At 41.5% G+C, this 27,763-nt stretch overlaps 1 protein-coding gene across 1 annotated transcript in view; it reads left to right on the forward strand.

The window, feature by feature from the left end:
• gabra3 (gamma-aminobutyric acid type A receptor subunit alpha3) overlaps positions 1 to 27,055 on the forward strand; it is a 49,524-nt gene extending 22,469 nt beyond the window's left edge. The window contains exons 5-10 of the mRNA XM_056284212.1: positions 2,807 to 2,889; positions 10,664 to 10,807; positions 14,079 to 14,231; positions 17,669 to 17,874; positions 26,555 to 26,593; positions 26,735 to 27,055. Coding sequence (XP_056140187.1) covers positions 2,807 to 2,889; positions 10,664 to 10,807; positions 14,079 to 14,231; positions 17,669 to 17,874; positions 26,555 to 26,593; positions 26,735 to 27,055 — 946 coding nt within the window. The remainder of the gene's footprint in view (positions 1 to 2,806; positions 2,890 to 10,663; positions 10,808 to 14,078; positions 14,232 to 17,668; positions 17,875 to 26,554; positions 26,594 to 26,734) is intronic.
• The last annotated feature ends 708 nt before the right edge of the window (positions 27,056 to 27,763 follow it).

Below are 27,763 nucleotides of genomic sequence, written 5' to 3' on the forward strand. Positions count from 1 at the left end.
ATGCATTGTTTCTTAGTAACGTGCATTTTAAACCCATCTAATTAAAATCTTCAAAATCTATTCGATTCAAAATCTGTGATTCAAATCAGCTTTTCGTGCACCTTCGCACTGGCCTCTGGAAGACTAGAAAACATGATGCTTGTGATGCTCCTCCATTAGAGCAGCGCAGCTTGTCGAGGTTCAGGTGGAATTATTTTGCATGTGATGCACATGAAACGATGATGGAACTGCATTATTTTACATGCTTGTTTCCCCCATGAGTGTCTTTGATGTGGTGGCAATTCTCCCAAGGCTGAGAACATCATTTGAACTTCATTGGATTATTACAAGGCCTGTCAGTTTTTCATTTGCAAGTAAAGCTGGAGCGAGCTTATTATGCAGGGCTTTTTAGCCATTTCTGACCCAGCTTGAAGCTGAACATGATTCATATATGGGCTAAAGTCATCTCGTAGCCCCCTTCTCAGTGGTCTTATGGTCCGTAAGAAAGATGAATGAATTATTGAATTCATTTGAGGTCCACAATAAGCCATTTTCTTGCGAAGTCCTGTAAACAGCTTAAAGCCACATTTCTGTACTTAGAATTGGTCACGCTGCCATTTTAAGTGGTTTTATTGAGATTCTATTAATTGTCACAGTGTTTCATGGACTCTTTTAACACTACAAAGAATCCTTACAGACCACACACAACTATTGGAATGGTGGAAAAAGCATGTCAAATGACACTTCTGTAGTCTTCAACACATCTGTACAATTTTCACTGAACTTATGTCACATTTTCCAGTATTTCATCAGTGAATAGTTTTGTATTTAACTGAACTAGACCTACAAAGACATCACACTTTTGAAAATTCTTCCGTTTTATCGGAAGTTTCAGATACCTTTCCAGTCAATGCACCACAACAGGGCTCAACTCTTGATCGGCACCTGTTTCTAAACCTTTTAAATTGGTCCTATTAGCTGGGTTTGCAGCATCTGAATGGAAAAAAAGTCTCTGAAATGCAGTCAGAAATATCCATTTTGCAGACCGGTGTGGTTTGAGTTGAAGGTGCTGGTAGTGTCAGTAACAGTACACTCCCAGTCTGCATGGGACTGGTGTGAGTATGCAGTGCTCACATTCATTCAATAAAACATTTTTTCAAAATGCAACCTGAGCCCTTCAGTGAGACATTTTCAGTTTTTAGTGCCCATAATTAACCTATAAATGAATCCTGGATGGTCAGACACCATTGCCTTTGTGTTATCAAGCACCTCATGGTCCAATGGTCTAATGCACTAGTGAACATATAGGTTACACAACTGTTTGAATGCAGTTATTTAACTTTGTTGATGCAACTGTACAGATTTATCTTTTAGGTTAAAATTATAGCCCACTCTCAATAGTTTGCTATACAGTTGTTTTCAATTGTACTGGAGTTCCTGTTATTGTACATTTTTTGCACCATCAGAAACAATTACTTGGTCACAGAATTATAATTCTGATTTGTTTTACTTTCAAAATTTTATCTCTCACAAAGTCTGTGTAACCTTTAGATGAACTGCATTTAGCCAATTAGGTTCAAGCTAAGGTATTGTTGCACGATTGCACCACTAACCCACCGTGCAGAAACAAGAAGGTCCTGTGTCGAGTCTAGCCCATCTGTGTGGAGCTTGTCTGTCTTCCTTGTGTTTGCATGGGTTTCCTCCAGGCACTCCAGTTTCCTCCCACAGTCCTAAGGCAAGCAGGTTAGGTGAAATGGAGTCTCTAAATTACCCATAGGGGTGAATGGTGTGGGAGCGACTGTGTGTGTGGACCCCGTGATGGGCTGGCGATCTCTCCAAGGTGTCTCCCTCCCTTCTGCCCAATGCCTGCTGGAATTGGCACCAGCCTCCTCGATCCTGAATTAGATTAAGTGGGTATAGATCATGAAAGGATGGATAGTTGTGTAGTCACTGGAGAGTCTGCCTACTATCCGTGATGAGGCAGTGCGTGCAGCCAGTCAGCAAGAGCAGTTGCTGACTGATCCACCAAAGTATTAGTTCCGTATCATTACAAGTGACTAAAACTGAGATTCTACTCATTAGCTCACTTATTTTATCATGGTTCTCATACATATAGTAGGTTTACATTTTATATATACAGTCTACACCTGCAACTAAACACATATGTGTGCATATGATGGCTGTGATAAGATTCAGGAACTTAAGTAAAAGAACACATACCTGTAATAGATAAAGCAATCTGGAAAAGGTGCAAGATTTAGTCCCATCAACAAAAGCTCAGCACTCAGTCCACATAGGTTCCCTTTTCCGTGGCAATTCACAACCGCCAGCAATTCCTCTGCAAGGGCTCGAAGGAATAGTTAATTGATTTCTCTTAGTTTCAGCCTTATCAAGTCCCAAGGCTTCTCTCTCTCCCTGCTGAAACATACATATAGTCAGGGAAACTAATACACAAGTGCTCCTCAGCGGCCAAGTGAGCCACTTCTGTGTCTCCTCATCTCCTGCCTCCAAACAATATACAAACCACACCCTATCTGTCACAATAGCATGCTTTATGATATGTGTTTTCAAGCTAGTTTGGCTCTAGCCAACAGATGTTAGAAATGAGGACAAAGCACACTCATTTTTCCTCAGATGCCCAAAAGAATCTGCGTAAGGGAATTGTTCATACCTCCGACTATGAATCATTGTCTACAAAAACACACACACATTACTTTTCTGGTTTGACACGTATCACAGGATGCACCATGTTGCACCAAAACAAGCTATATCATGGCCTGACCAGTCTAGTGTTAATTCTCTCTCTCTCTCTGCTTCCCCTTCTCAGGTTGACGATTCATGCTGAGTGTCCCATGCACCTGGAGGATTTTCCAATGGATGCACACGCCTGTCCTCTGAAGTTTGGAAGCTGTAAGTTTGTCCAAACAAATGAAAAGCCACCATAAAGTCACATCTCAGAAAATGTTCCAGTTATTACATATATATATATATATATACACATATATATACATATATGTACAAGGGAAAATCTCACCTCACTGAATCGATCCAAAGGCCAAATCAACTGTATCTAAAGTCCTGATGCTGAGTAATAGCTGTCGTATTATGAAGCTTTTGTACTCTGATGGAAACGCTGTTCAAGGATGATAGCATCCTTGTCTGCATGGCAAGAAGAGTCAAACAATAGTTTGAAATGTTGTGACAACTGATGTTAGTGGGGGACTGTACAGTGGTCTGCACAATTGGTACCCTTGATGAAGGTGAGTCAAAAAAAGGCTGGAAAATTGTATCCTTTCAAATTTGTAATAACAATAATTCTGAAGGAAGAATGTCACTTTTTGTCACCCTACAATTATTGTTGCGAAACTAAATGAAATCGTTCATAGTAAATCATAATTTTAAATCCAAATAACTGCTTCAATTATATGGTCCGTGTAGATTGCTAAATCTATAGAGTATATCTTTAAAGCTATGCATGCAGTATCTTACATGCATCGCAAATAAACTCAGTGAATTTTTTTTTTTTTTTTTGCATGGATTTTTATGGTGTAGTTAGGATTAGCTCTCATTTTATGCTGGATAACTGATGAAATATCAAAACACCGAGACTTTGAGGACTATAATAGGAATACAATGTCTTGGAACCGTAACTTCAATACCAACTTGATACAAGATCATTCTCTTTTTTCCAATTATTTATTTACCCTTGAATTATTTTTGCATTGCCCTCCAGCAAGAAAGCACGAGGGAGAACTTCACTCTAAAGTGCCCCATCTGTATTTTTAGGCACAGCGGAAACAAAGTAAAAGTTAATGAGGATTTCATTCAAGCCAAGTTCTCAATACCTTGGCATTTCAAAGTTTGACTTGTTGCCCGCTTTACACCAAAGTAAAAAAGCCAAATGTGACGTATGTGAGAAGCAAAGCTGGATTTGAAAGCCAGCGGCAGGAGCAAAAGTATTTCAGGGATTCCCAGCGGGATATACCATGAATCTTATGAGCCACCTGGAAAGGAAAATGTACTTCCTGACAAATGGTAACGTTCATCAGCTTGGTAACGGAGAATGCAAATCCTCTTTTTGGGTTAAGTTTCGCCACACATTGGAATGAACAGATTCTTGTCTTGCGACAAAGGAAAAAATAATGAACAAAATTATTACTGTAGATCATTAAAAATGGGCAAAATGGATGTATGTTTCTATTTTTATGATTAAGAAGAGAGGAAGGAAAAAAAGTAGCATTTCTTTCAAGGCTTTTTGCAGTTGCATAAGTTAGGCTGCTGTTTCCATTGAGTCATCAGTTGTACAGTTACAAGTGATAAATATATATATATGTATTGTAAAAAACAATTTTACCAAGACAATCCAAATAAAGGAACAAGTCTAGAATCAGAATCAGGAATAGTTATGTTATTTCATTCCATGCACCTGCACACATGAAATGAAATGAAATATCTTTTCCCCCAGCCCACAGTGGTGCAACACAAAGAAAGACAAAAACACATACAGCCAACATATAATAAATAGATAAATTCACTGTCCAAGAGAGAGAATGCCTGGATGACTGTTGGACTGCCGGTCTCCATGGGCTAGCAGTTAGCTTAGCCTGCCCCGCTTCCGCGTCCTGTCTGACTGCCCTCGGTGTTTCCTCCTCGGGTGCAGCTCCAAGCAGGGCCGTGGTCCCTGGGCTCACCAGACGCAGCAGACCAGGCTCCCCAAGCCAATCCAACGCCAGCTGTCCCAGCTTGCCCTGGCCATACAGTGCATCCGGAAAGTATTCACACCCCTTCACTTTCCCCACATTTTTTTATGTTACAGCCTTATTCCAAAATGGATTAAATTCCTTTTTTTCCCTCATCAATCTACATACAATACCCCATAATGACAACGTGAAAAAGGTTTTGTAGAAATTTTTGCAAATTTATAAAAAATAAAAAACTGAAATGTTGCATGTACATAAGTATTCACACCCTTTGCTATGAAACTCAAAATTGAGCTCAGGTTCATCCTGTTTCCACTGATCATCCTTGAGATGTTTCTACAGCGTGATTGGAGTCCACCTGTAGTAAATTCAATTGATTGGACATGATTTGGAAAGGCACACAACTGTATATAAGGTCCCACTGTTGACAGTGCATGTCAGAGCAGAAACAAGTCAAAGGAATTGTCTGTGGACGATTGTATCGAGGCACAGATCTGGGGAAGGGTACAAAAAAATTTCTACAGCTTTGAAGGTCCCGAAGAGCACAGTGGTCTCCATCATTCGTAAATGGAAGAAGTTTGGATCCACCAGGACTCTTCCTAGAGCTGGCCGCCCAGCCAAACTGAGCAATCGGGGGAGAAGGGCCTTGGTCAGGGAGGTGACCAAGAACCCGATGGTCACTCTGACAGAGCTCCAGCGTTCTTCTGTGGAGATGGGAGAACCTTCCAGAAGGACAACCATCTCTGCAGCACTCCACCAATCAGGCCTTTATGGTAGAGTGGCCAGATGAAAGCCTCTGCTCAGTAAAAGGCACATGACAGCCCGCTTGGAGTTTGCCAGAAAGCACCTAAAGGACTCTCAGATCATGAGAAACAAGATTCTCTGGTCTGATGAAACCAAGATTGAACTCTTTGGCCTGAATGCCAAACGTCACATCTGGAGGAAACCAGGCACCTCTCATCACCTTGCTAATACCATCCCTACAGTGAAGCATGGCGGTGGCAGCATCATGCTGTGGGGATGTTTTTCAGTGGCAGGAACTGGGAGACTAGTCAGGTCAGGATCGAGGGAAAGATGAATGGAGCAAAGTACAGAGAGATCTTTGATGAAAACCTGCTCCAGAGCGCTCAGGACCTCGGACTGGGGCGAAGGTTTACCTTTCAACACGACAACAACCCTAAGCACACAGCCAAGACAACGAAGGAGTGGCTTCGGGACAAGTGTGTGAATGTCCTTGAGTGGCCCAGACTTGAACCCCATTGAACATCTCTGGAAAGACCTGAAAATAGCTGTGCAGCGACGCTCCCCATCTATCCTTACAGAACTCGAGAGGATCTACAGAGAAGAATGGGGGAAATACCCCAAATATAGGTGTGCCAAGCTTGTAGCTTCATACCCAAGAAGACTTGAGGCTGTAATCGCTGCCAAGGGTGCCTCAACCAAGTACTGAGTAAAGGGTGTGAATACTTATGTACATGCAATATTTCAGTTTTTCATTTTTAATAAATTTGCAAAAATTTCTACAAAACCTTTTTTGCTTTGTCATTATGGGGTATTGTAGGCTGTAACATAACAAAATGTGGGGAAAGTGAAGGGGTGTGAATACTTTCTGGATGCACTGTGTGTATATATATATATATATATATACATACATACATACATACATACATACATATATATATATAAAATCCAGTGAGTCAAGTAAATTCTTTATGAGACAGTACAAGCCTGTTTCATGCCATAAGCAATCATCAGCTGTCAATAAAGCTAAACGGGAAAGGACATACCATTTACTGCCTCGTCATGCACATCACATACACAATGTCCAATGGGCAAGGGAGAGGTGCCTACATTCAAAAATTCAAAAATATGTGACCGTTAACGGTCCAGGGGGTGGGTTCGTATTTGTCTATTGGCATGATTTATTTATAATTACAAAATTGGTGCTGGCCATATATATATCTGCAACTGCTGACCAATTCATTCCTGTTATTCTGTGTAGACATTTATGGTTTGTAAATGATAAAATATTTTTCAGTTAGACATAGATTGCACAATTTATTACTGGTTAAATATGCTTTGTTTTTTGAGAGGATTTTCCAGGTGGCTGAATAATTAATGTTTCTGCCCGCCAATGACCAAATATAATGGCTTAAAGATGTTACATTCTTTAAACAGTATATATATATATACTATAAAGAGAGAGAGAGCTATAGATAGATAGTGTATATAGTGTTCAGCCAGACTTATTCTTTGTACATTGTTTAACCCAGCTTGCTGGTATATAAAACATGAAAGATGCTCACTCTTGTGGCCAACGACTACAGTACTTCTATAACGTTCAATTCGTGCAATATTTCTGGATATTGTCGGTGACATCTGGAATATACACTGTAGGAAGTGTAGAGCCATTGATTGCCAAGGGAAATATGTTTTTGTACCAAGAACTTTGACAAGTAAACAAGATCATGAAGCATGTGTATGTATTTGTTGTCTTAAGGAACCTCCTAAGGGTAGTATGGGTTTTGTTTGAGTTATAGGTTTTCCTGTTATAACAGGGAGATGTTAAGGGGTTGGGGCAGTGAATCCTAACTGTATCTCTTTTAACGTTTTTGAGTTTATTTTCCTATTCCTATATTATTTGTCGTTCCATACAGACACCATCCTGCTAAACTGAATAGTAAACACTTGACCTGACATAAGTCTCATGGCTCACCGTTTAACTTGGAAAAGCTGCCAGGAGGCAGAGCACACGTACTACCTCATATTTCAGCTGTTTCAGTCTCAAAAATTATGTCTCATCATGTCGTCCATGTGGCAACTTTGGAACAACACACATACGTATGAGTTTCATCCACTACATGGCCCAAAGTATTTGGACACCTAAACATGACGTCCATATGCACTTGTTGAACATCTCATTCCGATACCATGGGCATTAATGTGGAGTTGGTCGCTCCTTTGCCATAACTCCTTCCCTCTTCTGGGGAGGCTTTCCACTAGACTGAAGAGGTCATTTAGTTGAGTGATGAAACGTATCGGTCAATAGACGTTGTATCCAGATCAACTGATTCAACCTTCTTTGATTTTCTTACCTGGATTATTGAGCATGCATGAAGATGTTTTACACTAGATTTTGAAACATGGCTGCGGGGATTCACTCCCATTCAGCCACAAGAGCATTACTGAGGTCGGGTACTGATGTTAGGGAGAAGGCCTGGCTCACAGTCGGGGCTCCAATTCATCCCGAAGGTGTTGGATGGGGTTGAGGTCAGGGCTCTGTGCAGGCCAGTCAAGTTCTTCCACACCAAACTCCGTAAACCATGTCTTTATGGACCTGCTTTGTGTACAGGGGTACTGTCATGCTGAAACAGGAAAGGGCCTTCCCAAAACTACTGGCACAAAGTTGAAAGCATGCAGTTCTCTAAGATTGCTCTGTATGCTGTAAGCGTTAAGATTTCCCTTCACTGGAACTGAGGGGCCTAGCCCAAACAATGAAAAACAGCCCCAAACCATTATTCCTCCACCACCAAATTTACAGTTGACACTTTTCATTCGGGCAAGTAGTATCTCCTGGCATCTGCTAGGAGATACTAGTAACGATTGGAATAGTTCACAGAAAGTTGAATCAGTTCATCTGGGCATATTTATTGAAAGAAACATTTCATCACTCATCTAAGTGACCTCTTCAGTCTCAACTGACTACAGGTATCCTCACCCTTATAAACAATACAGTGGCATAACGACCGAAACCAACAATCAGTTTCATATGCAAATTGCTGTGACCATTAACTAGAGTTATAATTGCAATGTGTACTTTTCACAGAGGATAGTACACATTGTCTGTACACATACCTCTGTCGCCATCTTACAATGCTGTGATTGCAACCATTCCCCCCCCCCCCCGATTCTCTGAATAGTACACATGGCCATTTTGTAATTGTTGTAATTTCTCTATGGGGATCAATAAAGTATCAAAATCAAAAAAAAATCAAATCATTGCATTGTCCCATTCCTCACTAGTTAGCTTCTATCAGCTAGGTCTGCAGGATTAGCCTACATCAACCCGCGTGATGCCGCTCCATCTATCTCTATTCAAAGTATCTCTGTTATACTAAGCTGAATGAAGACACGAGGCAGAATAATAATCATTTTTATAAAATGATAGTGTCATTTGAGTTATCCAGGTGGACTCATATAAAACAAAAGTGTAATTCCATTAAAATTAATATTAAATTGATATAAATCTGCATGGTGTACATTATACGATGGCAATTAGATGTGTAAACACTCTGTCTAAACGAACTTATATTTACATTTATTCATTTAGCAGATGCTTTATCCAAAGCAATGTACAAATGTAGTAGACACAATCAAGCATACAACTTATATGGTTAATCATTTGTTTATTCAGGTTGAGGATAGTTTCAGCTCAAAAGACAACAGTTTTGTAGCTGGACTAGAATAATAGATGTCATTATTATCAATCTATTCCTTATATGTCGAGGTAATCTAATTGCACTCACTGCAAAGAACTGTCAAATGTGAGGGCATGGTTAAATGCAATTCCTCCAGCCTGGTCAAGAAATACATCATAGGATGTAAATACTTTTAGCAGATTATATGAAACCTTACAATAATAAACACAGCCTCCAGCCATCATCAGAAGTATTGACGTTACTTGCTGATGTGAATGTGATATATTGACTGCCATAGTATTGTGAGATGGTATCATGACAACCCTGCTAGGGGCTGTGCGAACGCCTGCTGGTTGTGGTGGGCCTATTGGGACAAAGTCCAGGGCTGTTTTTTTTTTCTTCCAGTTCCAGTCCATCCCTGTTTGTTACCTCAGGACAGGAAATGAGGAAGGGCACCCACTGGCAATTTTTTTTTCCTTTGAGGGTGACCATCAACCACCAGAAGGTAGCGCTCTAGATGACTGCCTATGAGGCCTTTAGCCGGCCCTGTCTGTGAGCTTGTCTGGCCTATCGTGTCTCGGAGCTGTTGTTGCTCTGAGACATTGCCACTTCACAGTAACAGAATTTGACCAACTGACTTGTTGGAAAGGTGGCATCCTATGACAGACTGAGCTCATCAGTACGACTCATTCTGCTGCCAGTGTGTGTCTATGGAGACTGCATGGCTGTATGTGTGTTCGAATGATAGAAACAGTCAGGGGGACAAAGGGGAATTCCTTTATAAACACGTCATAACTATTACTGTAAAAAGTCCTATAAAAGCAGTCTTGTGAAAGAGCTTAAAACATTTATAAAAAAACAGTTAACAGGGTTAAAACATTGAAAAAAGGGCATCCGGGTAGCATAACGGTCTATTCATTGCCTACCAACATGGGGATTGCTGGTTCGAATCCCTGTGTTACATGTCCTGGTCGCTGCACTAGTGCCTCCTCTGGTTGGTCGGGGTGCCTGTTCAGTGGGGACGGGGAACTGGTGGGGGAATAACGTGATCCTCCCACGCACTACGTCCCCCTGGTGAAACTCCTCACTGTCAGGTTACAAGCAGCATCTGGTGACTCCACATGTATGGGAGGAGGCATGTGGTAGTCTGCAGCCCTCTCTGGATCGGCGACCGGAATGGCTCGGAAGAGTGGGGTAATTGGTCAGATACAACTGAGGAGAAAAAAGGGGAATTTTTTTTTAATTAAAAAAAAAGCATATGTAAATGGCATCGGAGATGGCATCGCGGTCTAACTGCTTAGGTTTCAAACCCCCCCCCCCCCAAAAAAAGTTATTATTTTCTCATGTTACAGTAAAAATAAATAGGGCGCACAACAGGAATTTGACAGGAGTTCCTCCTGCCCTATTTCCTGACTGGCATACTAAAATTAGAACGTGTTAATCATTTGTTGTAAACTATGTATAATATAGTTGGTAGAAAATGGGAAAGCATTTCCTGTGTTGGCTTCTCTTTGATAACCCCCCCCCCCCCAACACCCTCTCTCTGTCTGTCTCTCTCTCATCCAGATGCTTATACCAATAATGAGGTAATCTATCTGTGGACCCAAGGCGATGACAGATCTGTTTCTGTAGCAGAAGATGGATCGAGGCTAAACCAATACGACCTGCTGGGACACGTTATTGGGAAGGAGACCATCAGTTCCAGCACAGGTACTCCAAAAAACTGCCTACCAACCAGATATGATATGCTGGACTTCCCAGGTTCAGTTAACAATAGTATGAATACTATCAAGATTGTTATAATGAAGGGAAAAAACCCCCCAAAAAAGGAGGTTTCAGGAGATGAAATACCTTAAGTAAAAATTTGAAGTCTTTTATTTTGCACACTCTCAACCTATCAAACATGATATACTGAACTTCTGCAGCCCGGATAATATAATGTACATTGTCGCGTTTTCAATAATAAAACTAGTTCAGAATGAAAATTTCATGGGACGAAATACTTGCTTCAGAAAATTGAAGTCTTTCATAGTTTGTATTTTGCACACACTGAAAGTTTTGGTAAATTTATTTCCTCTGTTTCCCATTTTGGAATACGCTTGCGCTCCTTCATGTCATTTTGCAAACGCCAAGCAGTTGATCTGCACTGTTTTTCCAGTGTCTGCCGCATCAATTGGTTTCTCCTTCTGTTATTGGGGTCCAGAAAGGAAGACAATTATTCAGCAGTTTTACACAGATAATATGAGGAGGTGAAACAGAGGTGAAACTATATTTCCTTTCTTTTTTAGGGCTATAGTCCAGAGTCTACTTTAATTCAGTGCTTATTAAAGTTAAGTTTTTCAGGCTTTACTTTTGATTAGACATTCATTAGATCTTAAATTCTCCTTGCCATAACGATTGTGGAAACCCTTTATCTGTCACGCACAATCAAATCAATTTTCTTTTTTTCATTTTCTGTATTGCAGCGCTTTATCATGAAGAGATGAAATAACAAGGGCTGGGTAATGACACGGACTAGGAAGGACTAGATAATTTGCCGCCATTGTGTTGTATGTATGGTGATAAGTTGTGTAAGATAACAATGTAGGTATTCACAATAATGATCACAAGTCATGGAGCTGCTACAGCTCAAAGAAGATGTCGTATGATGTTTCTTTACAGATATCAGTTAGTTGCCTCATTATTTACAGGTGATAGCCACAATTCTTTTTTTTGGGGAGGGGGGGGGGTCGATGCAGTTACTGAGAGTCAGAAAGTAATTTTAATGACCCTCAAGCGAGACATTTTCTCTGACAGTTACTTACTTTAGATTATGTACTCTGTTGGATGGCTGGAGATAGTGCTGGAAGAACTAAAAGGCTGAAGATAATAGGTTGCTAGCTTTAGGCAATCGGTAATTGCTGGAAGAGCGCTAAGCTTGGAAATTATTTAACCATTTCTTGGAAGCTATCTTCTTAGCAGGGCTTTTGAGAGGAGAATAGTTTCACGGAGGTCTGCCTGAGTGGTAAGGTGTGTCTGGACACCTCCACACCATGCCAAGGTATCTGGATGGCACTCACAAAAACTGTCTATATGTGGCTCTCACAGCACCCATTGTCGCATATGTATGAATTCATAGCATACGCGTATGGCAAAGTTCGTCTATGGTGTCTTACTCTTGCTGAAGTAAAGGTGAATTCCATTAGCCGAGGGGACACAAAAAGAGGATTGCCATCCCCAGAATCTAGTGGTTTGAAGGATCAAGATCAACTCTCGTCCTCATTTATCAACTTTAGCATGAAGCAACATTAGTATTTTAGCATTAATATTAGCACTGAGCACGGTGGCCCAGTGGTTAGTGCTGTCGTCTCACAGCAAGAAGGTGCTGGGATCAAACCCCAGGGTTGTCCAACCATGGGGGTCATCCCAGGTCGTCCTCTGTGTGGAGTTTGCATGTTCTCCCCGTGTCTGCGGTAGGTTTTCTCCGGGTGCTCTGGTTTCCCCCACCATCAAAAAGACATGCATGTTAGGGTTAATACTCCTGTCTGTGCCCCTGACCAAGGCAATGGAAAGAAGAACTGGAGTTGGTCCCCGGGCACTGCAGCTGCCCACTGCTCCTAGCTACATAGCGACAATGGGTTAAATGCAGAAAAAGAATTTCCCCACAGGGATTAATAAAGCAGTAGAAAAAAAAATTACTCAAATCTCACTAAGGGTAGTGGGCTTTGGCTAACGGCGACTCACCATAACCTTATGATACTGCTTCCTCTTCTCAATGTCAGAGACTGATTCCCACAAAGACTTTAAGACGATTGGAAAGATGTGAGCCAATTGATCAACGATGAAATCTGTCCAGAGAAACAATTTAGTGATGTGCGGTGTAAGCTCCCCCTCTGCTTTTCAAGTTTTTCCTCCGTTCAGTGGAAAACAGAGCTCCGTGAGCGGCACTGAGGCCTGCTCTTGAGGAGCATGATTAACTAAAGTGACAATATACTTACGGGGGATATAATTCAATAATTAAGTAAAATTACATGTCAGACATGGTCTTATTTTAGCAACATCATAGCCTCTCGGAAATGTCACTGTTACAAATGTGTGAACCTGGCTACCTTTCCGAACACATGCAATATAGCCTAGCATTAACAGGTAAGGTCTGCAAATTAGAGTTGATAATAAATCTATTTAATTTCCTATTACTTACCCTGTTCTTTCGGGATCATTTTCACCAGTTACAGGTAAAAATAGAACTGTGCAGTACATCAGGTTCCTATCATTCTTGTTTAAGTCTGTACTCAGAGACACGAGATTTGTTGGATACTAGGATTGGCAGTTCCCATTGTCTAGCTGTGATATATTAATCATGTTAGCCTTTTTATCTTATTCTTCACACCGACAGTGACGGGCATCAGCCGTCTATCATACAGTCTATTATACAGACCAACCCCTATTTTGGCAGACAGAACCACATTTTGGTCATTTTCTGTTACTGACTCCTAAACAAGTAATGTGTTCTGAAATTTACAGTCATCACTCAAAATCAAAGTTGGGAAACATGGAGCTTATTCTTCCATTGACATCATAATTCCTCACATGAAATTCTCACTTGAAATCTGTCATATAAAATTCCTTATGCTGAAATCATAGACAGAATGGATTAAAATTTAAATGAATTTGTCGAGTATGTCTTTGTATGCATCTCTCCATCGCTATCTCTCCCTTCAACACGGGTTTGGAATATTCCTCCAGCATATTCAAGGCACCGGACAAAAATGCCAAAGTGATTTTTCAAAATTAACAAGGAGTTAAAGGCGTCAACTAGTGGAAAACAATGCAGTGACCTGCTTTGCGCATATATAGAGCATGCATGCTCATGGATTAACTTCCATAAATGTAGTGTTGACTATTTCATCGTGTGTGTGGTTCTCTGCTGAGCACACCTGTATTAATAATTACCCTCAACATCTCTCACTCTCTCCCTTTATCTTCCTCTTGGGTCTCTCAGGAGAATACGTAGTGATGACAGCCCATTTCCATCTGAAAAGGAAAATCGGATATTTTGTGATTCAAACCTACCTCCCATGCATCATGACCGTCATACTGTCTCAGGTCTCCTTCTGGCTAAATAGAGAATCAGTTCCTGCCCGCACTGTATTTGGTAAGTGCCCCCTCCTTACTGCTGACTTACTTGGGTCGAAATGCACTTAACAGTCATTTGAACCATCCCAATAACCTAGAGAACAGCAAATACAGAGCTGTTGAATTATGAAGTAACAGCAAAACAGGTCTGCGGTAACGGCATACATTTGTTCCCATCATTGGACGCATTGGTAAAGTTAGAGTGGCAGTACACGGTATGAAAAGTTAATCTCGGAGAAGTTCTAATTCCCATTGTGGAGCAGAAAAAACAGTGGAGTGCCGGCTTGGCTCTGGTGGGCCGATGTGAGTGATGCGTCATTTTTCTTAGTGCCCTCGGATCATAAGATTTACCTGCGGTTGCTCTGGCCATTGTTAAAACCACGTCGTTAATTTCAGATCAGCGGGAGCAAATTTGGAAAGCAATTATGTTGGAGAAAGTGAAGTCATTAAACCTCCGACGGGCAAAGTGATATGCTAAGGTTTCGCATATGCCCTTTTTAGAACAAAACATTTTACTCTTTTTCAGAATATGAAAGCTCGCCAAGTTTTCGGCTCTCACTAATTTTGGCAAGGTGTCTAGTTTTACCCACAGCAGACACACCATTTGTAAAACAGATCTTAATCCTGCAGTAATTGCATGGGAGTCTGAGGAAGGGTCAGATCCTAAAAATAAACCATGACCTACTTTGAGTTTGTGTAAACTATAAGAGAGACATTTAACCTATTTAGATTTAGGAGAAATGACAGAGGAGCAAATACTATCTGTTGTTCTAAAACAATGTCATAGTTCATAAAAGCAACACTGAAACAGGAAAGGAGGAAAATAATCCATCATAATTTTGGTATCATACTTCTTCGACCACAGAAATGTTTAAGGCTCTTACATGAACAAAAACACCTATCCAATATGGACTAACAACCAACATATTTAACATTTTCATTGTTGCTTATGCAACTCACTTTCCATCTTAATTTATGTATGTACTGTGAATATTTATCTAGAAATATAACTATTGTTGGCTGGATATCAGATGCATATATATATATATATGAAAAATTTTTTTAATACATATAAAATCATCTATATTGACATTCCGCTCCTCATTAGTTGAGCACTTTTATCAACACCAGATGGTTTCTGAAAAAAAAACAAACCGATATATATATATATATATATATATATATATATATATATATATAATGTACTGTGATCTAGAAATCTAGGTATTTGATTTAACCATCCTGTCCGTCAAGCAGATGTTCCCTTCGCAGTTCACCCCATAGTCAAAGATTAAGCTGGTTGCAATTTTCCCATCTCCAGCCCCACTCATGGAACATTTGCAGTTTTGCCTCATAAGCTTATAGTGAGTGTCATTGCAGCCCAAAGTGCCTCCCCCCATGAGGTGTGTAAATCCTGAATAATTAGTGTTTTGAACAGGAAACATAGTGAAGAACAAATTCTGCAGAAAAGGTCAGCAGAGTGAGTAGCATGCAAAGGAAAAGGCAAAGAGCAAAGAAATTTAGGCTCTGCAAAATCGCCAGGCAGTCCTTGGTGGAAACGCCAGTAAGTACGTCTATCCCAATGCATTCAAAATAACTACACGCTCTACCGGCACAAGCATTTCCACCGGCCAAGGATAAATTATTGTCAATATCCTTTGTTGTGTGACTAAACAAAATCTGTAAAGAATACGGCTCCCTGCGGGGATTTACATATTTCTTGTGAGGCCTCACTGCTACACTGTCAGCAGCTGAGATAAGGAACTTTTCACCACACGGCCTCATGTTTTGTTTATGGGTCGTGCAAACAGTGCTATTTAAAAGTTTACCAGATTCAACCTCTTCTGTGTCGACAGGTGCTCAACAACTCTGGAGGGCAATTACAGTAAAATTAACTGATATTTTGTTGTTGTTACTTGTTGGTAGGATGCTGGTGTGTGTGTGTGTGTGTTTATTATTATACAATAAAACACCCAATGATATTCCAATTAGATCCTTTGTTGATGTCTTAATTGCCTGATGGCATTTTTCCAAAACCTTGTTCCCATTAACGTTATGCTTCCTGTCACTATTTTCACTTGGGAGTAAATGACAAATGTCTAAATTAAATGGTAACATACCCCAGAGCACAGTCAAGACATTGACAGAGTCAGAACGCACAAGTCCTGCAGGGTATTTGTATCTTAAAGCATTCTCCGTCCTATTTGAATGTGAATGAACATCAGACAACCTAATACCACTTTGTCATTGTCAACAATAACAACATACAATTTCAGACCCCCCCCACACACTTCTCCCCAATTGTACTTTTTTGCCAATTACCCCACTCTTCCGAGCCGTCCCGGTCACTGCTCCACCCCCTCTGCCGATCCGGAGAGAGCTGCAGACTACCACATGCCTCCTCCGATACATGTGGAGTCACCAGATGCTTCTTTTCACCTGACAGTGAGGAAATTCACCAGGGGGACGTAGTGCATGGGAGGGTCCCGCTATTCCCCGCAGTTACCCCTCCCCCCTGAACAGGCACCCCGACCAACCAGAGGAGGTGTTAGTGCAGTGACCAGGACACATATCCACATCCACATCTTCCCACCCACAGACATGGCCAATTGTGTCTGTAGGGACGCCCGACCAAGCTGGGGGTAACATGGGGATTCGAACTGGTGATCCCCGTGTTGGTAGGCAATGGAATAGACCGCCATGCCACCCGGACACCCCATAATTGATCTTTCTGTTCTGTTTTGTTTGTTTCTAAATTGCCAGGGACTTTTTTTTTATCTGACATGGAAAGGTGTTTTGCTCAGCTTTCTAAAACAAGGTACCTTTGTGCTGTGCAGAATTCAGAGGATGGACAAATTATACTCCATCTTTATTCGCCTTCGCAGCACCCTTACACAGGCTGCATCTGTCCCAGTCCATCCTCTTTTCATCCATCTATGTGCACGTATACCATCTTCTCACCCACAGTGCAAAGGGGCTGTTTCATGACAGATGTCAAGGGACTTTATCAGCCAGTGCTGAATCATTACGAGGTTTTCATCCAGTGAGGTGTTGGACACGACCAGAGAGCTGTGGCAATCCACTGGGGGGGGGGGGGGGGGGATCTGGAATCCATAGTGCTGTTATACTTATACTTCAAGTATTTGTGCTATTGGTGCTTGGTACATGGGTGCAGGTATAAATCAAGACTGAAGTCAAGGTTACAGAGGCTAGATTGGACCTGTTCTCGTTGAAATTCATCTCTTTTGAGACATTTCTAGAACCAAGCAAGGTCTAGACTCGTTCAAGTGTGATTGCACCATATAGCTATACAGCACAAAAGGAAGTGTGTGTGTGTGTGTGTGTGTGTGTGTGTGTTTCTTGTGTGTGTGAACATTTGGGACACGTTTTTGTTTATTCACTGAATATGTCCTCAGCTCAGTCTCTGCTTGTGGATCTTTTCATTTTCATCCTCAGGTGTCACAACTGTCCTAACCATGACCACACTGAGCATCAGTGCTAGAAACTCCCTCCCTAAGGTGGCCTACGCCACAGCCATGGACTGGTTCATGGCTGTATGCTATGCCTTTGTCTTCTCCGCCCTGATTGAGTTTGCCACTGTCAACTACTTCACCAAGCGCAGCTGGGCATGGGACGGCAAGAAAGAGGGTATGGAGATAAGGGTGAGTATGGACCCAGCCTCGGTTTTGAGAATTCTCATCCAGGAATGGCATCGTCGACAAACAGATACTGCTGACGTGCCTTTCATTCAAGTAGTTTCAAAGTGTTTTGGTGCAACGATACATCTGCATAGCCTTTTAAGGAATCCCCTTCTAATCTCTGTGCGCTGGCTGGCGTTGCAGAGGTCATTAATCACAAACACCCATCACAAACACGTTGTCATCCGCCTCAGTTTGCCAGGTAGTCCCCCCGAAACTAGTCTCTGTCTTCCTTGGCTCTACTCTTTAAGTTCTGTAAGGTTGTTTTTTTTTTGTTTTTTTTTTTGCTTATTCATTTCTCGATTAATTGCCTTCTATCCTTTCCCTCGATAACCTCCTAAAAGTGGAGTGAGCTTTGAGCAGAAGCCTTACAAATGCGGCACGGTGAGCAAAAGCAAGCCCTCATTTTGCATTTATGGAGCGGTGCAGACAAGTTGCACATAGAAAACATTGAAAGTCCCCTCCTTAAAACAGCCTTGAGTACTCTATAAAAGACAATAAAGCGGCCTTTTATTTATTCATTAAAACCCAAGTGGAGCAGAGACAGTGGAGTAGAAAAACCGAGAGCCGGGACTCGATAGTAAACTCCCAGAGACAGTATCCCTGATTTATGGAGGCAGCGTACGCTCCAATCTTACCTGACACAGGCGCCACGCCCCTCCCCCTGAGCAACATGGTGATCTCACATGCTGTGGACGCACAAAATCAGTATGCATGTGTATAAGTTTGCTCCTGGGAGTTTCCTTCAAAGCGTTGTGTGTGTGAGGGTGGCTTTGTTTGTCAGACGTTATGGTAAAAATTAACCTTTCTGAGCTTCCGGGTAGCATGGTGGTCTATTCCGTTGCCTACCAACACGGAGATCGCTGGGTCAAATCCACGTTACCTCTGGCTTGGTCGGGCGTCCCTACAGACACAATTGGCCGTGTCTGCGGGTGGGAAGATGCAGTTGTGGGTATGTGTCCTGGTCGCTGCACTAGCGCCTCCTCTGATCGGTCGGGGCACCTGTTCGGAAGGGAGGGGGAACAGCGTGATCCTCTCACGCACTACGTCCCCCCTGGCAAAACTCCTCACTGTCAGGGGAAAAGAAGCGGCTGGTGACTCCACATGTATTGGAGGAGGCGTGTGGTAGTCTGCAGCCCTCCCCGGATTGGCAGAGGGGGTGGAGCAGCGACCAGGACGCAAATATTTCTTTTCCTAGGATGAATCCGGAAAGTCCCCGCCCCCAGGCGCTAGGATTGGCCAGATCTGCCCTTCAGTCAAGGCCGATGCAAACACGCAACAACCTTAACCCTAACCTTAGCCACGTTTGCTAGCTAACTGTTAGCCATTAGTCACGTTTGCAACCAAGCTAACTGTACCAACTTCACTGTGTGTGTACGGTAAGCGAATATTTTTTTCCTAGGATGAATCCAGAAAGTTGGCTGACAGGCAGATCTGGCCAATCCTAGCACCTGAGGGTGGGAACTTTCCGGATTCATCCTAGGAAAAAAATATTGGCGACTGGGACAGCTCAGAAGAGTGGCGTAATTGGCCAGGTACAATTGGGGAGGAAAAGGGGGAAGCGTTTCAAAAAAAAAGAACATTTCTGCACACGGAAGAATGCAAGTCAAGCCGAGTGACCCCCCCCCCCTTTTGATCTGATGCATGGTCCACTTAGACGTGTTTTTTTTTTTATTTCCTATGGCCTTTGAATGGGCGGCACAGTGGCGCAGTGGTTGGTGCGGTCGCCTCACAGCAAGAAGGTCCTGGGTTCAAGCCCCGGGGTAGTCCAACCTTGGTGGGTTATCCCAGGTCATCCTCTGTGTAGAGTTTGCATGTTCTCCCTGTGTCTGTATGGGTTTCCTCTGGAGGTCTCCGTTTCCTCCCACAGTCCCCAGGTATGAATGGGTGTGTGTGTGTGTCGGCCCTGTGATGGCCTGGTGGCCTGTCCAGGATGTCTCCCCACCTGCCGCCCAATGACTGCTGGAATAGGCTCCAGCATCCCTGCGACCCTGAGAGCAGGATAAGCGGTTCAGGTAATGGATGGATGGCCTTTTGAGTGTACGTAGGTTGTAGGGTGTTGAAGAATTTACCATCTGCTGTAAAGCCCAATGCACTCAAGCTGAAGCTTTAAGGATGGTTCATGAATAAAATCTTCCTTGTCATAATCTCAATGCTTACATTTGCCAGGATTCTTAGGATCACCTGACAGCAAGTATGCACAAAAAATAAACTTTTTTTTTTTTGCATTAGATCAGAGTCGAGTTTTAATTTAGGCGGGAAACAAAACGCTTCTGGGACTTATTAGTGTATGAACAAATAATCCCTGTTCTGAATTAAGCTATGGCATATGTTTTACATAGGGCCACCCACTTCATTGTTTAAAAAGTAAATTATTATTTTTCTCTAGCCCATGCAAATAAGGATGCTTGGAAGCCACTGCAAAATACACAGGGTCCTGTCGAGAGATATTTGGATCTGTCTATTAATGTTAAGAGGTTTCCTTAATGTGGAAAGGTTTGCGGGGCAAATTGCTTCCATAAAGTAGAAGTGCATCCAGTGGGTTGTGACAGCACCCTAAAGGGTTGACAATATAAATAAAGATAACTTGAGACCGGATCTACCGATTCCAAACACCTATAACATGTGGTCAGCAAAGACGTACCGCCTAGTTTTACAACATTAATATTTGAGATGTTAAAAAATGTAAAATTATTAGTAAAATGATTGATGATACATATACATATGGTTACGCAAAGCCACGTTGACAGGATCATCATTCATTTTTTCTACATTGTATCAGAAGCTTGCCCGAGAATAATTAATCTATTCCTCTAGCCCTCGTGTGCTTTAATATTTGATCTAATTGGTACACATTACTGGATAGACATTTTTTAAAAGTCAAATGACTTTGAAAGAATTTTGCCTGCTTCTCGAGCTTACATTAATTTTAGGTATTTAGGTTGAAAAGCATGTTTGCATAGGAATTATTAAACAGGTACCGTTTGCGCCCATGATTTATATTAGGATCTTTTTTCTAAAAGAAAAAATGTAAAAAAATAAAAATAAAAAAAGGAGGCATGGTGGCCCAGTGGTTAGCACCGATACCTCACAGCAAGAAGGTCCTGGATTCAAATCCCAGGCCCTTTCTGTGTGGAGTTTGCATGTTCTCCCCGTGTCTGTGTGGGTTTCCTCCGGGTGCTCCGGTTTCCTCCCACCATCAAAACGACATGCATGTTAGGGTTAATACTCCTGCCTGTGCCCCTGAGCAAGGCAATGGAAAGAAGAACTGGAGTTGGTCCCCGGGTGCTGCAGCTGCCCACTGCTCCTATACAATAGGATGGGCTAAATGCAGAAGACAAATTTCATTATAACCCAACAACTGTACAATGACTAAAGCTTTCTTTCTGTATTTAAATATATATATATCGTGCATAAATTCTTTGCAACGATCATAACCTTTCCCATCTTCTTGTGGCCTGACTGTTTTTCCCCCAAATGACTGGCAGGATTGTATACTGCTGCTGTGAAACTTTTCAGCAGGCTGCGGTAATTCTCAGAATTACACGGCACAGCCAAGGTTTTTTTTTTTCTTTGATGCCTTGTCTTAGTAATAGCAACAGCCTGTGCCATGTTCTCGGGGCAGTGCTGAGCATGCACTTGTCATGATGGATAAAAAAAGAACAGGGTCACCAAGGGAGACATGACAGTCCCCACCCGTGCAAGCTACTGGGATGCAAAGGGAGATCGCCACGAACGCTGTGTCCTTGTTTAGACTTCCCATAACAAAGAGGAGTGTCCACACAGGGAATCCTTAAGAAAATGTGTTTTTGTAGGAGGATCTTTTGCGCCTGCAGCTCTGATATGAATTTAATCCCTAGTCAATGGTAGCCACGAAACAGACAACACTTACTAGAGCCAAAAAAAAAAATGACGCCATCGGCCCCAGATTCTGTCTTATGGCCTAAAATGATGCATTGCAGAGTCAATGTCAAGTAATTTATTTTCATGGTTATGGAGGCTCTTGGCACTCACTGTTTTAATACATGTGTCCTGTTAGACATTATCTGTGGTTCTCATCAGCAGAAACCAGTACCCAGTCCTATCAGGGCACCTGATGGGCTTTCTGCTGGAGCCCAGAAGGAGTGGCCAATATTTGAGGTATATGTCTTATGGTGAGATTGCTCTGGTTGAGAATGAACCAGGATTAGCATATGAAATGCAGTAAAAATGAAATTATATCATGTATAAAGTATATAAAATGATAACTAAGCAACCGTATAACTTGTTTTATTTTGCAAATAATTGCAAAGTCACCATCAATACAATGTAGTAATATAAGCATGAGTTAATTACTTTCTAGCTGCCAAACGAGCTTATATCCATTGTTTGGCATTTTAAAAGTGGTAGTCTTTTGGAGTTATGAAGAGAGAACAGAGAAGATAAAATACAGGAGCAAGAGGAAGCAGCATTTTCCTCAATTAGAGAATCTGAAGCATGTTTAATTAATGCTGCCTGACAGGTAGTCTGTAACCCACTGTAGTGAGAGACACACACACAGATTGGTGCGTTCTCTCTCTCTCTAAACAATATCCAAGACATGCGCAAACACATGCAAAAATACTTTAGCTTATAAAGTATGCCAACACCTCATCTCAAATCTCAGACAGAACATAACTGTCCCTGGAATTAGTCACACACACAACAAATAGTACAACACATTTAGCCCAAAGATACTTATGCACACTTACCAAGACTTTCTGCTGCAACAATTAAAAAAAAAAAAAACTTCCAAGGACGAGGTCGACATATGCATTGTGTTGAGGGAAACATGTGCCTCAAGCAAGCTGAATAACTCTCAATGGTGCTGAAGAATCTTCCTCTTGAAATAAATGTGTCTAGTTTCACGGTCTAAGCTCATTAGGACATAAACCAGGTCTAATATATTGTGCAGTTTCCCTTGTAATTATCCTGTGTGGATTAATGACTAAATAGCTTATTGACAGGAGTGAACTTCCTGGGGCTTATACGTCAGGTTCGTGGGCAACAAATAGCCTTGATATTGGGGATTAAAGACTTTAGGTGGCTGTGATAAGGGGTACAGGAAATGTGTTAATAGCTATCCCCAATTCATGCTGATGAAAGCCATCCCTGTGATAGAGGAGGCAAGCTGTATTGCTGGATCTGGAGGAATCGATATCCAGTAAAAGTATCTGGTCTTCCAGGGGGCATCACTGTCAGTATACTCTCTCTCTACCATTCTCTATCTATCCATCGCTCTCTCTGTCTGTATTGATACTGACATGAGAAAGACCCCTTCGGACAAAATCTCACAGCATCTCCCTTTGACACAATCAACTCTGTGTATTGCTCTCTGAAGTTCTATTAGCTCTGTGTGAGCCATTTACTGTTTCTGCAGAGGAGTATTTTGTGTAGGTGTAGTCAGAGCGTAGACTAATTCCTATTCTCCATTTCTATGACTCACTCTGTTTGGAGGTAACATGAATGCATTACCCTCCTCTGTTGAACCTGCTCCGCATATTAGCCTCGATACAGGAGTCTGTATCGTTGGGTCGGTGTGAGTGGTACTACACCAGTGTAACATAGTATTTACCCAGTTACCAGATTCACTGGGAATACTGAGTTTTATCACTCTGACTCAATTTTCTAAGTGTTTACAGATGACACAGCTGTTTAATGCAGGCACCAACCACTCTAGTTATTTCCTCATTATATACAAAAACTGTTTTTGCCCCTCCTCCTGTATGTGTCTGTGTTAAGTTACTCTTGAGGTTATCAACATTACTAAATGGTTAATGGTGCACTGTGTGCAGAAAGAACCCAATGACGTATTGTAGCATAATGAAAGGGAGGGAGAGGGAAGAGGCGAGATTAGTTATACTAATTAAAAAGATGGAGTAAGAGGAAATGAATGCAAATGAAGCTGAAAAAGTAGAGCAAACTTACAGCCAGGCTTGAAACAACTACATACATACATACACACATACATACATAAATAGTACATGGTACAAACATATGACACATACATACATACACACACACATACATAGAGAAGGCTGTAAGCTTTCATTCTGCAACAGATCTAATGGTGATAATTGCACAGCAGCATTCATGATGTGCAGTAAATTGCTCATTTATAGGCTTATTCGCTTTATAGAGCTAGAAAAAATGAAATGTAGCCTAAAGATAAATCTTGATATTGTGCTTTTTTCTGTCACATTTATCCTATTCATTTTTTGCCCCATCCAAGGAAGTTCAACCAGTTTTGTAATAATAGATAAACAGTATGCATAGGAAATAATAGTAATCTCAGTATGAAGACAGTCCATTGATTCACTCAAGGACTACAAGTTTTTAACACATGAAGGCTTCACTTTGGTCTTCGCCAACAATTTATTTTCTATAGAGTCCCAGGGCCGTATTCATGAAATATCTTATCTTGGCACTATTTCTAAATGGCACTTTAAGATTGTTTTATCTAGGAACTTTAAGTGGCAGTAGACAAGTTTTTTTGCTTTAACTCATTATGAAGTAAACGTTGATTGCACTGCGTAATGGCTATAGAATAATGCCACCATCGGCCTTTAGATTGGTTTCCTATCATCCTCGCTTTCAGGCTAACAGGGAACCAAATTCTGTCTGCCATTTTCCCACAATTTTGTGGGAAAATGAAGGCTCGATTTATGGCATAAAGGAAGCGCATCAACCACTGCGCAACCATTAGAGGAAGAGGATGGTGCTTTTGTTTTCCCTGGTAGCCATCCCCAATAGTGGAAATGGCAGATGGTGGAACAACCAAAGTAACTTTGGAAACTCTACCCAGCAAGAGAAAAAAAACCCTGTTGACAGAGGAGGCAAAGAGGGAGAGTGATAGAAAAAGAGGTAAAACAAGAGTGAAACTCAGACGGGCATTCACTCAATGGAGGGAGCTCCAGTGTTGTGTTGAACTCTGTTTCTCAATTGAGATCTGTTTCCCCCTAGCCAGATGAAAGTGTTCACATGGAAACAAGTTAGCTATCGGTTACAATTAGGTTAAGGTAAGCATTAGGTTAATCTTAGGGTTAATCTGAGGTTAGGTTAAGGTTAATCAAGCATCTCAGTGTTGTATCAAATGCTGGCTAGGGGCAAACAGAGTTCAATACAACACCCGGGACTTGAGAGGGTTCCAAATTGACATTCAGTTGGCATTCTTTCCACTGGATCAAGTAACACAACCTGCCTACTACCGGATGTTTTATTCTGCCTTTATCATAGCACTGAGATCGGGGTTTCTAGTTCAAATTGTGATTCTTACAATTATTTCTTGCTTTGGACAGCCGCCAGGCTGCTAATAAATGGAAAGCGTTCCAGATGTCTTTGTGGCAATGGTGCAAACAATAAAAACTCTTGGAAATGCTAGGGGGAAAAGTTGTCTACAGCCGCTTTAAAAATGATTCAAGAAGCTGCTGGGACCAACTTTTACTAAAAAACTGGGTAAAGTTTTAAGCTAAAAGGGAACCTGCGGGGCAGGCCTCATTGCCATGGATGACATTGTATTTCTTGAACGCGCTCACCTACTAGGCCCACAGTGATTGGCGAGAGGAGTGGCCTGTGTCAGTGAAGTCTTCATAACAAACTCTACAAAGTTTGGATCGGGTGAGTTCCCCAAACACTTTGGAAAGGGTTCCAAATGGCCGACTCCATAGACTCATAATCAAGTGGCTGAAGGTACAAATCATGCTGCCATAGTCAAATAAATACATTATTTTAGTTTATTAGTATGGTGATTACATATATGAAACCAAAAATAAAAGACTTTATCAAGCAGGCTATATAGGTTTACATGTCTGGAACCTCCATGTAGGCTTTAAAATGCAGCCTTTTCATTGATAATATAAAATGACAATGGCTGACAGGAACAATCCTAATGTATCACTGTGTAAATATAAATGGACACGTCACTTCTTGCACAACTTGTCCATGAAAGGAAAATAATTTAATGCAAATTTCAACCCGGGATCACCACCCAGTCTAATAGCAGCAGCTTTGAATAGCAGCAGCCATTTCTGGGACTGCCATGATTTGGTCTTGGTGACTCAGGAGTCCTCTCATAGGAGTCCCTAACATTTTGAAGCTTTGGGAGCTAGTTTTAGAGCTAAAATGCTTCATGAATTACTCTCAGCCAAAAAAATATAAGATTCTTAAATTTAAAACTTCAAATTATGCCCATTACTTTTAGGATTTTCTCCTAAATCGGCCAGTTAGGAGCTACTTTTAGCCTTAAGATGCTTCATGAATATGGCCCCTGGTTTCTCTGATTGACAGAGATTCTTGAACCTCTTACAAGTGCTGTAATGTTTTTCAGCTTCTAACTCAACTATGTGCTTTACTATGTGCTTGTCACCAGTCCAGTCCAACTCTGCAATGTTGCAAAGTAGCCTTGTTCCCATTTCAACAGTATTACTTTTCTCCATTCTGATGTTTTTATCATGTATAGAAGGCTTTATAACCCGCATCGGGGCAGTATAAATGTTTGTTTTAAAGACATGATAATAAAGATCTTTACCTGTACTTGTTCCGAGTAGTTGATAAAAAATGGAGTCTGCAACTTGGGTAATTTGATAAAATTGGTAAACCTTTTTTTCTTTTCTACTTTTCTTTTCAGGAACCCTTTCAGAGTAACATTGCCAGGATTAAAGATATGGTTAGGCTTTGTTTTGTTCTCTAAGTGTGTCGTGTCTTGTGGTGTTGCTTCTATTTCCTCTTTATGAGTTCAAATGGAAGTATTGTTAAGTTTGCTGCTTCGGTGCTGATATCCTTTACTGTTTTTTTTTCCCCTTTTCAGAGAAGAGAATCAGCTTCTTTATCCAAAAAGGCAAACAACACATTCAACATAGTTGGAACTACCTATGCTATCAATGTAGCTAAAGATCAAGGTTTAACAACCATTTCCAAGAGCGCCACTGGACCTTCCTCCAAACATCCCTATCTCCAAAAGATGGAAGATCCATACATGGAGGCCAAAAAATCCTACAACCGTGTCAGCAAAGTGGACAAGATATCACGCATCATTTTCCCGGTTCTTTTCTTCATCTTCAACCTCGCTTACTGGGCCACGTATGTCAACAGAAAACCTGCTATTATGAAATCCAGCAACCAAAACTGAATTTGGTCAAGTAAACCTACTAAGTCTGAGGGTTCGGTATGGAAGTTTTGCTCGATTTAAGGCCAAATCCATTACAGTCTAGTGTGTGTGTGTGTGTGTGTGTTTCTGCCTATATTTGTATGTATTTTGTATGTGTGCATGTGTGCGGATATGAGTGGGGATGTGTTGGTTGAGCTGCGTGCGTTTTACGTCTGTGTTATTTCTTAAACGTTGATATTTTGCACGTGTCTGTATAGGTGGAAAGCGACTTTTAGCGTAAATTCACATCTAGCAGTGAATCGTTGGGGGAGGGAATCTTTACATCAAATTGTGTTTGTGCAGCATTTCACAGCCCTGCCACGCTAAAACCTTAGCCCTGGTCCTATCCTCTGTTTTTGTGTAACCCGATGTTCCTAATGCTGTTTCTCGATTGCTTGCTGTTTCGTAGAATAGCCAGACTTTTTTCGGTATGCTTCGGACATGTTTTTGCTCCTTGTAGCAATGAATTAGTGCGAGCATGTGTTGGATTTTTTTTTTTCATAAGCTCATTTCAGGCGATAAGGTCTCCACACCTTTACTGAGGAAGAAAACATACACATGCCTGCACACAGAAATGCCATCATTTGCGCATACACACACATGCATATTGCTGCATCAGAAAAAGCCAGCAGAGCCATTGGTTAGCTGCCTGTATGTATAGTTGTACTCCCTTAGCCAGGGGCAGCCTGT

The sequence above is a fragment of the Lampris incognitus genome, chromosome 8, assembly GCF_029633865.1.
Source record: "Lampris incognitus isolate fLamInc1 chromosome 8, fLamInc1.hap2, whole genome shotgun sequence".
Lineage (NCBI taxonomy): Eukaryota > Metazoa > Chordata > Actinopteri > Lampriformes > Lampridae > Lampris > Lampris incognitus.